The 15,542-nt window shown below is 36.5% G+C and overlaps 1 protein-coding gene across 6 annotated transcripts in view; it reads right to left on the bottom strand.

Moving 5' to 3' along the window:
* Positions 1-9,593: 9,593 nt before the first annotated feature.
* KIF27 (kinesin family member 27) overlaps positions 9,594-15,542 on the bottom strand; it is a 92,852-nt gene continuing 86,903 nt past the window's right edge. For 4 of the 6 annotated variants that reach the window (XM_033236958.1, XM_033236962.1, XM_033236959.1 and 1 more), the window contains one exon: positions 9,595-11,223. In XM_033236958.1, the coding sequence (XP_033092849.1) occupies positions 10,739-11,223 (485 nt within the window). In that variant the 3' untranslated portion in view covers positions 9,595-10,738. Of the gene's footprint in view, positions 11,224-15,542 lie in introns of all 6 variants that reach the window. The other 2 variants (XM_033236963.1, XM_033236964.1) reach the window with 2 other exon arrangements.

Raw genomic sequence — 15,542 nt, 5'->3', positions numbered from 1 at the left:
AGGAGGCGGAGCTTGCAGCGAGCCAAGATCACACCACTGCACTCCAGCCTGGGTGACAGAGCGAGACTCCATCAGAAGAAGAAGGAGAAGAAGGAGAAGAAGGGAGGAGAAGGAGAAGGAGAGGGAGAGGGGGAGGGAGAGGGGGAAGGGGAGGGGGAGAGGGAGGGGGAGGGGGGGGGGAGGGGGAGAAGGAGGGGGAGGGGGAGGGGGAGGGGGAGGGGAGGGGGAGGGGGAGGGGGAGAGGGAGGGGGAGGGGGAGGGGGAAGGGGAGGGGGAAGGGGAGAGGGGAGGAAAGAGAGGAGGAGGAGGAAGAAGGAGGAAGAAGAGGAGGAAAAAGGAAGAAGGAGGAAGAAGAAGGAGGAAGAAGGAAGAAGAAGAAGAAAATAATAAACTCCAAGAAAAACAAAATAGTCACAGCCATAAAAAACAACGAAATCATGTCCTTTGCAACAACATGGATGCAGCTGGAGGCCAATTATCCTAAACGAATTAGTGCAGGAACCAGAAAACCAAATACCATGTATTCTCACTCACCTTACCCCTAAAAGTTAGATGCCCTTCCTCCATACTCCCACAGTACCCTCTGTATTTTTACCAGAGTCATTATATTCCTCTTTACTTTATGAGCCCTTAAAAGCAGGGACCTGGTCTGTTTTACTCATTGGTATGTCACTACAGTGCCAGGCTCATTGTTTGCATTCAAATGGTGGTTGCATGAACAAATTCAAATGTAACTGCCTGTTTACTTGTCTTTCCTCAACGGGCTGTATATTCCCTGGCGGATGGATCTGTAGTTTATTAAGCTTTGTTTCTTTTAGCATTTAGCACTCAGCATGAAGACCTAGCGCATAGAAGTTTATTGAATAAATTAACTTTGTCAGCATTATAATCTTTAAAATACAGTATATAGCACTGAAGAATATATAGAAAGTATTCTGAAGATACAGAGAGACATGCGTTGCTCAGGATTGTTCCTTTGTGTTTCACTTACAGGAAAAATACATATGAAAGATCTCATACTATAGACTACAAATGCCAAATGACCTACTGTGCTCTTACCACCTTTAGCCTAGAAATAAAATAGAAACAATTCCTGAAGAAACAGTCTTAAAAATAAACAGCTAAAATTTTATCAACAACAACAAAAAGTAGTTGGGGTTTCTGCTCATTAAATTAGTTTGTATGGGGAAGCACCACCTAAGTTTCTTGATTCATGGCATGTGTTCTTTTTTTTTTTTTTATTATACTTTAAGTTCTAGGGTACATGTGCATGACGTTTATATCATGTATAACTCCCCAATGCAATCCCTCCCTCCTCCCCACTCCCCATGATAGGCCCCAGTGTGTGATGTTCCCCTTCCCGAGTCCAAGTGATCTCATTGTTCAGTTCCCACCTATGAGTGAGAACATGCGGTGTTTGGTTTTCTCTTCTTGTGATAGTTTGCTAAGAATGATGGTTTCCAGCTGCATCCATGTCCCTACAAAGGATGCAAACTCATCCTTTTTTATGGCTGCATAGTATTCCATGGTGTATATGTGCCACATTTTCTTAATCCAGTCTGTCACAGATGGACATTTGGGTTGATTCCAAGACTTTGCTTGTTCTTAAACCAATTTACTATCCACTAAAAATAAATGGTGATCAATATATAAAAAGCAGTTGTATTTCTTGACACTAGCAATGAACCATCTGAAAATGAAATTAAGAACACAATTCCATTTATGGTAGCATCAAAAAGAATATTTAGAAATAAATTTAACCAAAGAAGTGTAAGACATGTACACTGAAAACTAAAACACATGGTTAAAAGAATGGAAAGACAGCCCAAGTTCATGGATTGGAAGACTGAATATTGCTAAAATGGCAGTACTCCCCAAATTGATCTATAGATTCAATGCAATTCCTATCAAAATTCCATCTCCCTTTTTGTAGAAATCGACAACTGGTCCTCAAATTCATATGGAAACTTAAGGGACCCCAAATAACCAACAAATATTGGAAAAGAAGACAAAGTTCATGGATTCACACTTTGACTTCAAAATTTACTACATAATCAAGACAATGTGGTTCTTTCATAGGACAGACATGTAGACCAGTGGAATAAAATTGAGTGCAGAAATAAACCTGTGTGGTCAATTGGTTTTCAACAAATGTATGAAGACAATTTCATGAGGAAAGAATAGTTTTTTTCAACCAATTATATTGACACAACTGGATATCTGCATGCAAAATAATGAAGTTGGTCCCCTATCTCATACCATGTACAAAAACTAATTCAAAATTGATCAAAGACCCAAATGTAAGACTTAAAACTGTAAAGTGCTCTTCTTCTTCCATCAAAGCTGGTTGGATGTGATTTCCATGTTCAAATACAATTTATGATACTTGCTCCTTTTGAGCATCCATACATTACAGAAGCATTTTTTGATCAGTATGTTTACATATAGTTCTTACAGCTTTATGTATATATGAGCTCAGAAACATCATTACCATCTGAAAAAGCACCCCTCATTTTCTATTTCCTTGACCTGATTTACTCTCTCCATAAGTAGTATCACTGGACTGTAAGTTCCTTGAGGGATAGGGCTTTTAGTTTTCAACTCTATCAGCAAAAATATAAAGGTTGATAGAAAATATAAAGCAGGGAAATGCCTGTAAATTAAAAGCCTGTAGAAATTCCCATCTTTACATTTTAGCATTTACATGTAGATGCCATTTTTTAATGTTTTCAGAAAATAAGTAACTTTAGCTACCAGCCCGCCCTTTGGAAGAGGCACAGACTATTTCCCATATAAGAACTAAACCCCACAGTGCTGGCCCATGTCTTGAAGGGTGAAGGGCCAACTAAACTCACAGAATCAAATGCTTAAACCTAGCTTCCTTTCTCATGGGAGATACTGAATTTTGTAGTAAACCTTACTAAGAATACCTCATACCACTTAAGGTAACTCAGGAAAACTGTATGTTAGTATTCTTCTTTTCTGATTTATTTGTTCACAATCGACTAGAATATTTATGATTGTAGGTTCCATTACCCTTAAAGTCTTGACCTTCTCTTTACTTGCCTGCTCAGGTCATAGGTGCTATGATCTAGAGAAAAAGTATTTCTTACACTGGCAAATACTTGCAAACTAAGGGGAATGAGTTTCCCTCTGAATGTTTATGAAGGAGAGGCCACTATGGTAATGTTAAATTTAATTATAATACACTTCTTGTATTTAGGAGCTAAAAGTCTCAGATGCTAAATGAAGACTGATTTGCTTTTTATTTGATCATATACCTATACATGTGCAAAAAAATTAACTTCTTGTTTTATAGTTTCTTTGAGGGAAAATAGGGTTTAAAATTCATATCAGTTTTAAGAAAAGTTATTTTTCCAGACATAGTTCAATAACTCACAAATGTAATTGTTACTAAAAAAATAAGTAATAAATAGCCAAAAACTGGTGGTCAAAGATCCAGTAGAAAACATCCTCTTTCACTCATAAATCAAAGAAATAGTCATGAAGCACTTCTATGACTATAAAAATAGATTCAGCAAGTCTTTAAAACATTTTTGCTAGAATTCACATGAATCTTCCCAGAGAATACTCTTATTTATACTGTTGAAACATATATAACTAAAATTGAGAATTTGTTTAGAAGATATATATAACTAAAACTGAGAATTTGTTTAGAAGATGTCTTATGATTTGCATATATATAAAATAAACAACCATGTGTGCCAGTTAGCCCATTTTGACATCCAACTGTATAGAAAACCTACTTATAATTTAATCTTAAACATATATGATGCTTCAATTTTCAAAGTGCTTTCATTTGATAAAGCATTTATTTGATAAAACAAGACTATTTACTATGTAGCAAAAATAGTAATTTCCCTCCTAATTACTTTGTGTTGCATTTGAAAAGTATGATTTTGATTTTAGATGTGGGGTAGTGATTCATAAATAGATTTTTTTAAAAAGACTGGTTTAGAAAATATCATTTAATGTACTCTATTAATAAAATTACAGCCTGTGTCATTCTAGACATGTCTAACAGCTGGTGACACCTGGAGCTAGCCAGGAAAGTGTCTGGTGAAACAGATGGGCTTAGCCCCAGGCCTTGAATGGAACAGTTCAGATGCTGCCCAACCCTCCCAGGTGATGGAAATTTCAAAAGGAGATTAAATCCTCAGTATTAAAATACCTTGCCCTGTTCTCATTATTCCCATCTAGAAAAAGTATGCTAGAAAGTAACAACAACACTTTGACTTTAATAGTTATAAATTATGAAAATTATCAATTAGTTGAACTCAGAAAACTCCTCACTGCTTTTCACTCCTAGAGAATAGGATGGTGAAGTTCAACTACAGCCCACATATGAAAATGAGTAATGTTAATCCAGCCTCTCAAGGCAGGCCAGTAGCTGCTGGTTTGTAATCTTGAATTAGTCGGTAGACAAATTCAGGGATATTTTAGCAGAGGGAAAAGATAAGCAAAATAGTTGAGATATCATTGTTTTGCAGAAATAAATCCCATTTTGCCTACAGCCGTTTTTGTTTGTTTATTTTGGCATATCATTCATGGTTCTTCAAAGGTAAAATCACTTAAGTCCTAACTGCTTTCCTTCAGTGTATGTTGTTAGGTGATTGGAATTTACCACAAACTGCTATTTCTTGTAATTCTCTATTGAATGGCTCCATAATTTATATTCAAATATGATCTAGGATGGCTTCTTTTCATAATATCCTGAGTGAATAGTAAATATAGGAAAAGGAACCAGTATAAAAAATAAAAACCAGTATAAAAAATAGTTGTCTATTTTTAAATGGCAAAGTCAGTACTAATCAAGAGTATTCTTTAGTGTCTAGAGCTAGCCAAAGGTTGAATTTAAGTTTCAGTCCTTATGCCAGAGAAATATATTCTCTCAAAATATTTTTTGAAAATCCTTTGTCTATGGAATGCTTTCAAATAAACCTCTTTCCCTCCTGTCTCCCTCCCACTCATCTGTTTTAGAGCTATTGGAATCCTGGATCATTGTGGGAAATGAAAGGTGAGTAAGTACATGCCTATAATTTGTTGTTGGTAAGTGTGGAGTGGGGTCCAAGGAATGGTTCGTTTAAAAATAAGACACTTCATATCACATAACTTTTTTTTTTTTTGAGATGAGTCTCCTACTGTTGCCCAGTCTGGAGTGCAATGGCGCGATCTTGGCTCACTGCAACGTCTGACTCACGGGTGCAAGCAATTCTCCTGCCTCAGCCTCCCGAGTAGCTGGGACTACAGGTGTGTGCCACCACACTTGGTTAATTTTGTATTTTTAGTAGAGATGGGGTTTCACCATGGCCAGGCTGGTCTTGAACTCCTGACTTCGTGATCTGCCTGCCTTGGCCTCCCAAAGTGCTGGGATTACAGGCGTGAGCCATTGTGCCTGGCCAATCACATAACTTCTAACAATATTTACCACATTGGACTTGAAAAATTATAACTTGCTTTATATATGTACTGTAGTAAGCTTGAAAACACAGTAATACAGTATACAAATAAGATTTTAAAATAGTTCCTTTTGTTCTACTTTAATTATATAATTATTAATAGTTTCAAATTTCCAAGAATCATTAAGTATACATTTTAAAAAATATATTGAATTTTATCTTCTTTTCTTTTGTGAATGATTTTGTTCCTTAGGCATATAGGGATCTTGCTCTTTATAACAGACTATGAGATTGTTGTATTTTTCTTTTTTTTTTTTTGAGAGGGAGTCTAGCTCTGTTGCCCAGGCTGGAGTGCAGTGGCGCGATCTCGGCTTACTGCAAGCTCCGCCTCCCGAGTTCACGCCATTCTCCTGCCTCAGCCTCCCATGTAACTGGGACTACAGGCGCCCGCCACCACGCCTGGCTAATTTTTTTTTTTTTTTTTTTTTTTTTTTTTTTGAGGTGGAGTCTCGCTCTGTCGCCCGGACTGGAGTGCAGTGGCCGGATCTCAGCTCACTGCAAGCTCCGCCTCCTGGGTTTACGCCATTCTCCTGCCTCAGCCTCCCGAGTAGCTGGGACTACAGGCGCCCGCCACCTCGCCCGGCTAGTTTTTGTATTTTTAGTAGAGACGGGGTTTCACCATGTTAGTCAGGATGGTCTCGATCTCCTGACCTCGTGATCCGCCCGTCTCGGCCTCCCAAAGTGCTGGGATTACACGCATGAGCCACAGGGCCCGGCCCTGTATTCTTCTCTTAAAGTACTGTAGATAACTGAATAGAGTTGTGTGTTATAATTAACCAGTAGAACATAATATGTAAGTCTAATTCAATATATTTGGTTTCAATCAAATTACAGTTAGCATTTCAAATAGTGCCAATTCTGTTGACTCACAGTAGAAATTCCTGAAGGAAACATAAAAACAGACAAATGAGAACTATGCAAAATATCAAAAGCTATCATTGTAACATCAACTTTTTCTGGGATTTCTTTTCATAATTTCTTTTGTTCTGATTAACTCCATGTTGAAGTCATGTTGGGGTCAACATGAAAGCCATTATAAAAATCAAACACTATTCCAGTATTTGATGCTTTATCTTTGTATGCAGTACAGTCCAAGGAATGGAAGGAATCGCAGCAGTCAACCTTGGTGTAGGCAATAAGGGGTGCATTATTTACAGATAATTTAAAAACAACAAAACCTATGAAAAGTGAGCCTGCTTTTATCAGCAGCAATGACAGTGATAAAATACTTCTCCTTATTGGGCAGAGGCTCCCCAGTACCCTACCCTTGGTGTACTTCTGCCAACATAAGCTCAAGAGTACTACATGCCCAATGCTTTTGAGATGCTTATTACAGATGGATCTCATTCTCGCCTTTATTTTCAATTTTTGAAAATATAAATGTAGAAGAATATATTATCAGTGTTAAGGCAGCCTACAATCTGTTATAACTTTAAATGTAAAATATACATAATGAATTTTTTTAAAAATTCCAATGAAGTTGAGAGAGGAATTGTGGATATAAGTAAGTTTCTACCTGAACTTTCAAATACTGATACCCCACTGTTTTAAAGTCACGACTAGGTGCCTAAGGAAATAAGTGAAAGATCGAAGTATGTCATACTTGCATTTAATGTAAGAATTTGTTTTGACCACAGAACCCAATGCCCACTGAGGATTTCACTCCCTGATAGTCATTCCACAACTTAGTATAAGACTTTCATTTTTTTTCTATATAAGGAATTTAGTCTCAAATAAGCATTCCTCACTTTATTGGCCTAGACTGAACAAGGCAATGGCTAGTGGCAATCTAGTCCACAATTAATGAAGATCATATTTTTGCTGACTCCTTGGACCCTGAGTTCATGAAGATATGAAGAATTAAGGCAACAATAAAAAAATACATTAACAAAAAGAAAGCACACATTAAAGCACAAAAGCACCTTCATCGATGTTCTCACCACCTGTGGTTCCCACCTTACAGAATTTTCCATCTCTGTTAGCTATAACACTCTAGAGTTAGGAAAGTAACTAGTCCTTTACAAATATTTTTCCTTTCAAATGCTTTATTACAGCTAGAGAAAAAAAATAATAAAAAAAAGAAAACCACAAACATTTTATATACATGCAAAAAGGCAATAGAGTGACAAAACGTTTAGAAAAAGCATGTGAAAAAGAGTAAAATCATTATTAGTAAATGTAAAACAATAATTTTACTTGCCTTGGGTAGGTGTCTCATTTTTTCTTTCCTTTGTGAGAACACTGACTAAACTAGAATGACCAGAGGTTCATTTCCAGAATATATTATTCACGACATTATTTATATATGTGTTTGCATATATGCCATGAAATCTGTCATACTATATAAAGGATATATGTTTAACCAAAAGGCAGGAAAAAACCATACCTTTGTTATTTAGAAATCAACTCACAGTTGCATAATCAAACTTAATCATTGTTGTTTTCATATAAATTTTCTTGCTTTATTAGTGAGTTGGCTTTGAGGAAATGTGTATTTCCACAGGTAAAACAAGTATGTGTTAATTTCTTGAGCAAGTAGGATTCCAGTATCAGAATACATTCTTAAATACATTATTTCTAAATAAGTCATAACACATTACTTAATCTTACAAGGAACTTATAATTAGGATCTTCATTAATAAATACATATTTATAAATATATTATTGCTATGCTTGTTAAAGGCACTGACCATTGACCATTATCTATTTATATATCTATGTCTATATACAAAGTGTATCTATATATACATTATAACTATATATCATTATATGATATGAAATATATAATGAAATAATGTATAATGTATACCCTATATTTATATACAAGTATATATACACTATATATATACACAAGTGTTTATATACAAGTGTATATATATATAGATAATGGTAAAAGGTCAGTGCCTTCAGCAAAGCACAGCAATAATATATTTAAATAAATATGTATTTATTAATGAAGGTCCTAATTATAAATTCCTTGTAAGATTAAGTAATGTGCTATGCCTTAATTGGAAATAATTAATTTACACATACTAGTTTTACCTGTGGAAATACACATTTCCTTATATACTTGTATATATACAAGTGTGTATATATATATATAAAATATATATATATATAAAAAATGGCAAAGGTCAGTGCATTTATACATATTTATAATGTGTATGTTTTACCTTTGGTTTGTATGATTTATATTTATATATATGAATATACATAAATTTATAAAAATGGAAGACTAGCTGGAAACCAGAATCTGACTTCAAACAGTCCCTGGTAAAAATAAAACTTCCCAGTTAGTTTGTAAATTAGGTTTTTGAAATTTAGAAAATAGTATCTCATTGGACCAATATTAAAAATTGTTTCATTCCCAGGTTAAGTCCACAGAAATCTATTTAATTTAAATAAATTTTAGTACCATGTTTAAGAGATAAACTATTTTCCTTTTTATAAGTTGGTTTTGTTTTGATTTGTTTCCTAAAGGAACTGATTTTTAGCAAGGAGACCAAGAAGCTCTACTCCCTAGGAGCTAGCAATGAGAGAAAGGAAGCCTTAAGTCTTTGAGCACAGGGTGACAGTTTGGTTCCTATGTGAGATGATCAAGTCCACAGCAACAGAGGGAAGGACAAAAGGAAAAGGTCTGTAGCAGCACTACATCAGAAAAAACGGATTCAGCAAGGAAGTGGGTGACTCTGAGTAAGCATCCATGTCAGGATGGTTTTGCTACAGCCCCCACCCAAACATTAATTAGTTTAGGAAACTCAACCTTGGTTGACAAGTGAAAGATTTGGAAAAGTAACAAAGAACAGGCCGGGCGCGGTGGCTCAAGCCTGTAATCCCAGCACTTTGGGAGGCCGAGACGGGCGGATCACGAGGTCAGGAGATCGAGACCATCCTGGCTAACACAGTGAAACCCCGTCTCTACTAAAAATACAAAAAAAAACTAGCCGGGCGAGATGGCGGGCGCCTGTAGTCCCAGCTACTCGGGAGGCTGAGGCAGGAGAATGGTGTAAACCCGGGAGGCGGAGCTTGCAGTGAGCTGAGATCCGGCCACTGCACTCCAGTCCGGGCCACAGAGCGAGACTCCGCCTCAAAAAAAAAAAAAAAAAAGTAACAAAGAACAACTTAAGTAACAAAATAATTTCTCAGGTCATTACAATGGATGTTTCCTATAACTGAAAAATATGGTTAAAAAGTACAAGCTAAATTTCATGGGTAAACTGTTTAGTTCTTAATTCCAAACTAAATTGTACATTATATAGTAAAATTTTGGCCAGAAGAACTTGGAGATGTTAGTAAAAATTTCATTGACATATTTACAGCCCCAATGTAGTTTGGCCAGTTTGCAAAGCCTGACTAAGGAGGTTGTAGAGAAAAATATCATATTAAGCCCATCAGATCATTAAAGATGCTTTGGCGAGACTTCAAGCTTTACAGACATACTCCGTATGACCAGAGATGTCATAACCAGTGTTCTTTCTCTTGAAATGTTACAATGCTTTAGTTTTATTCTATCATTTCCCTGTTCCATGGAACAGCATCCACTTCTCCCAATTTTAGTAGCATAGTGAGAGATATATCGAGTGCATAGAGCAGGAAAGGCATGAAAACTTATATTGCGTAATAGTAGTAAACAAAAAATATAACATTATAAATTTTTAAAAATCCAAAAAATTCCAGAAACAGAACAGTGAGCATGTTTAAAAAGTCGAGACTGACCATTTCTGTGAACTGTGAGGACTGTAAATGAGCCTCAATCCATAAAGCTGAGAGGTTGTCTTAGCCCACATATGCAGCAGGTGACTCCCTCTGACAAAAGCAGTATTTAGCTGGATCTTTTAAAAATAACAATATACTTGTATTTGAGAATAACAATAATATAGTTATATTGTAAAATACTTTTATAATATAATGTACATTTATATTATATAATAATACATACTTGAAAGATATTTTAGTCTATTATTAGTTTTATTCTTCAAATATGCCTGGAAAAACATTTAAGCATATTTATAAATGTAAATATTTAAATGTTATCAAGTATTGGAAAACATGTTTGATTACTATGGGAATATAAATTAAAACTCCCCAAGTATTCTACAGAAGATGTACACATCTATAGTATATAAAAGAATTAGAGATTCCTTCCTCCCCTTCTTCCTTTATTTTGAGGAAAGAGGTAGTGAAACTGAGCTTTAGTTTTTAACAGGTTAGAAAAAGGAATCTTTTTACATATCTACTAAAGTCCTATTATTAAATGTCTAAGTTTTTAAGTCACTTGGTTTCCTAGATACTTCGAAGGAATCAGCAGCCATTGATCCAACCCCAACTCCAAGACTGGAACGTCGCAATGATAGTTCCAAAGCGGAAATTTGACGTAATTCTTTTCGACACAGTTTTACTGGTGTAATACCATGAAGATGTCCCACATTTCCTGCAACCAGAATTTGGGATGATAGTTGACTGTAAGATTTTGTAAACTGATTATCACCTATTTCTGTTTTATCCTCATTACTTAACATATGCCCACTGGGGGGTGCTAAAGAACTATGAATTGGAGGTAATTCTGGGATATCTTCCCAGAGCTTCTGAGGATTTGGCTGTGTTCTTAAGCTGCTTGGTGAACTGTCCCTTTCTCTTTCTCGTCCACTTAATTTCATACTTTCAGGTCTGGATGCCCATTTTAATTCTTCTGAAAGCATGCCTCCTTCTTCTGGCTTCAGGACTCCATCTCCAGCCTCATGATCTAAAAATAATCCCCAAACCAAAAAATTAGATATTATTTCCTCAAAATTAGGTATTTTAATCAAAGCGTCTTAACATAAATACATTATTATCACCCAATATGCATAATGTTTTACAACTTTTTTGTTAAATGACTTATTTTAGATGAACAGATGTGTGAATATATTTTTATTTCACTTATAGGCATCTTGCATGTGAATAACTCACAACTTTAATTCATGGAACAAAGTTGAGAAATAGTCTTTTGGGGGTTTGGTACTCCCTGGAAACATAAGAGTGCTTTGGGCGCCTCTTGTGCCTTTCCATGCTTGCCTTCTCTGCTGGTCTTGCTACTAGTGAATTCTAAATCATGGCCAAGTGATGCCAGCACTGGATAATATTGGCTCTGCCCCATATCTCGAGAGAAAACTCTGGGACTTGGCATTATATGTGTGGAAATCTGGTCTTGGTTGGCACTCCCAGCATGATAGCAGCGTTCTGCTGTCTGAATGTACTATGGGGTGTGTGCCACAATTTCTGTCATCAAAATGGAGATGAGAGAATATGCCCTAGGTGGGGACACCCCACTGGAATTAGAGTGAAGAGATCAAAGCTAGAGGTTCTTAAATCAAAGAATATCTAATATCAAAGACAAAAACTTGCTTAAGAGAAATGCATTATAGGTACTAGACCTAATATGATGAAACATGCCAACTTTAACATATTGATGCATGCTTAGTATACTTTTCATCCTGCGAAGACAAAGTTTTTCTTTTCTTTTTTTTTTTTTTTGAGATGGAGTCTCGCTCTGTTGCCCAGGCTGGAGTGCAGTGGCGCAATCTCGGCTCACTGCAAGCTCCGCCTCCCGGGTTCACGCCATTCTCCTTCCTCAGCCTCCCAAGTAGCCGGGACTACAGGTGCCCACCACCACACCCAGCTAATTTTTTGTATTTTTAGTAGAGACGGGGTTTCACCGTGTTAGGCAGGATGGTCTCGATCTCCTGACCTCAGGTGATCTGCCCACCTTGGCCTCCCAAAGTGCTGGGATTAAGGCATGAGCCACCATGCCTGGCCCAGTCCTGCAAAGACAAAGTTTTAAAACACAGGTTGCACCCTGGCAGCTCCCAAGCCAAATCTGGCCCAGAGACATGTTTTGCTTGGCCTATAATGTTAGTAATACTTGACCCAAAATTTAAAAATTGAAAAGTTTCTTATAAAAATATAGATTTACAGCTTTTTTAGAAAAACTGTAAGAGTTTACAGCTTCTAAATTGCAACAACAGCTGGAACACAGTTGCCACTGACCATTTAGATGACTGCTGCAGTCCCCACTGCTCACCCTAGCTTCCCTGGCTCAGGTAGGCATTCTAGTTTGTAACCCCTGGTTTAAAACATAACTGACTCTCTAGTTTTTAAAATTATCTCAAAATCAAATAACCTGAACTAGCAAATGATTTAGATCCTCGTACATGGAACTCATACAAAGTTGACCACAGACAGTGGCTCCCAGACTTTGCTGTACATCAGAGTCACTGGGAAGCTTTTAAAAATGCTGCGCCCTAGCTGGATGCAATGGTTCATGCCTGTAGCCCCAGCTACTCGAGAGGCTGAGGTGGGAGGATTGCTCAAGCCCAGGAGTTTGAGGCTGCAGTGAGCCATGATTGTACCACTACATTCCAGCCTGGGCAACAGAGCGAGACCCCAACTCTAAAAAAAAAAAAAAAAAAAAAAAAATTCCTGCTCCCCAGATGACAGTATCTGGGGGAAGGAGTAAGACATCTTATTTTCAAAAGATCATAAGAAAAGAGGCTGATTGCTGAGGTTTACTCCAAAGCCCACTTGGATTCTTCACAAGAAAATTTCCCTCTTCCAGAATTTTATAATTGAGGGAACCAACTAGGGAAAGATTAATTTGCCCAAGGTCAGACAACTAGTGAAAGAAGTAAGGACTCCAACCCAGATCTTTTGACTCTATTATCCTTACACATAGTTTTATAGTGATTTAAATTGATACGAGGATAGGTTTAAATATAAATAGAGAGAATGCAGGTTCATATAAAACTGATTTTATCCTCATGTTAGAAAACATATACACTGTAACATAGGATGACCATCAAGTGACCCAAAGTATTTTAGTCAAAAGATGAATTTTTCTGCAATTTGAAAATGCCAAAAATATTCAAAGAAAATATAAGTCTTGTAGACAGTCTTCTATGAAAACCCACTGAACCGTCAGGCACAGCAGCTCACGCCTGTAATCCCAGCACTTTGGGAGGCCGAGGCTGGTAGATCACCTGAGGTAAGGGGTTCGAGACCAGCCTGGCCGAAATGGTCTCTACTAAAAATACAAAAGATTAGCCAGGCCTGGTGGTGGCGCCTGCAATCCCAGTTACTTGGGAGGCTGAGGCAGGAGAATCGCTTGAACCCGGGAGGTGGAGGTTGCAGTGAGCTGAGATAGCGCCACTGTACTTCAGCCTGGGTAACAAGAATGAAACTCCATCTCAAAAACAAAAAACAAACAAACAAAAAACACTGCACCAAATACCAAGATGGTTATTTATTAACTAGGATACTGATTATTAAGCATGTAAAACATTTTCTGGAACTCAGAGTTGGATATAAATTGCTACATTTTATAATTCAAACAAACCTTGTTTCATGTCATTATATTAGAGTAGCATTATGAGATAGGATATAGTGTAAACTATATCCCCAATATAGTTGCAACTGTGTATTTTAAAGCATGGGGAAAATATTAAAAGAATTATGCTCAAATGTGGGTAGGATTATAACTGATTTGTTTTTTTCATTTTCAGATTTTTCTATAATGACTATACATTACTTTTTATAGCCAAAAATGGAAGTATTTTAAATGTTTCTAGGTAGAATAGCAAATTAGCTGAAATAGTATCTCCAACGTTATTATCAAGACTAGACTCCTTGGGTTAGTTGGTCAGAACAGTGTTATTCTCATTGTACACCTCTCCAAAATTAACTATGTTTTAGATTTGTGTGTTTGGTTAAAGAGCAGGATGAAGATCCAGATTTCTTAAACCTGTATATCACATTGTCATTTTAAAGAAATGTCTAGTAGACTCAGTGGCATAAACATGGGCCATTTACAAGCTAGATGTCTTAATATCAGATACCTCAAATTTGACAGTAGACTTTTTTTAAAAGCTAAAGTGGTCTTATGTTGATTATTCTGTTTCTTACTTGATACCTGTTTACTTTTTAATTTTTGGCAAGTAATGTTTCAAGTTAAAAGTTTTAGCTATATATAGCCGGCAGTATTTCAAATAAATGAGTTATATTGGTAAGCACCTCTGTATTACTATACTGAGAATCAGAAAGTATAATCTCTTTGGCAGGATTTGTAGGTTTGTATCACATCTGTATCCTAAGGCAACTTTTATCCTGGAATACTGAACCAGCAGTCAGAAGATAAGCGACAACATTGACTATGTTATAGTTATTGTTCTGTCCACAAGTCACTTGCCTTCTCTAAGCGTCAGTGGCTTCATCTGAAAATGGAGTTAGCAGACCTCAGCCTATCCTGAGTTTGGGGGCTAAAAGGAATTATTTTTGAAAATGTCTATACATGATAAATGTCACAAATATAAGTTAGCATTTTTTTGAGACAGAGTTTCGTTCCTGTTGCCCAGGTTGGAGTGCAATGGCGTGATCTCAGCTCACTGCAACCTCAGCCTCCCAGGTTCAAGTGATTCCCCTGCCTCAGCCTCGTAAGTATCTGGGATTACAGGCATGCACCACCACACCCAGCTAATTTTGTATTTTTTAATAGAGATGGGGTTTCACCATGTTGGTCAGGTTGGTCTTGAACTCCTGACCTCCAGTGATCCGCCCACCTTGGCCTCCCAAAGTGCTGGGATTACAGGCGTGAGCCACCGCACCTGACCAATTCTACTTCTATTACATATTCAGCATGTATCACTTCATTGCTCATCCATATTATTTTTCACTGGTCTTCTTACATCTTGTGTGCCCATCTTTAAGTAGTTTTCTTTCCAGGTAAAAAATAAGTGTGTGCCTAAAAGATTTTAAAGCCAACTTTTCATAAACCATACTTAAATTACTTAAGTTATTAGAAATTATTAGCTAATTCTTTTATACAATGTAGACTTTATTATTTTAGAAATATTGATTCCTCTCTATTCAGCTATCTTAAAGAGGGTATATTTTAATCATAGCAACATATCTTCATTGTATTTTTTACTTTTGCAAAGTATAATATTTTGTCATATGTTATTTCATTTAGGAATGCACTAAATCTACATATCAACATATAATTATACAAGGAAACATCTTTGTCTTAAAAAT

This window comes from Trachypithecus francoisi, unplaced genomic scaffold (assembly GCF_009764315.1).
Source record: "Trachypithecus francoisi isolate TF-2019V2 unplaced genomic scaffold, Tfra_2.0 Lachesis_group16, whole genome shotgun sequence".
In the NCBI taxonomy this organism is placed as follows: domain Eukaryota; kingdom Metazoa; phylum Chordata; class Mammalia; order Primates; family Cercopithecidae; genus Trachypithecus; species Trachypithecus francoisi.
The sequence above is the reverse complement of the archived record's forward strand: the minus strand, read 5'-3'. Positions and strand labels throughout refer to the sequence as shown.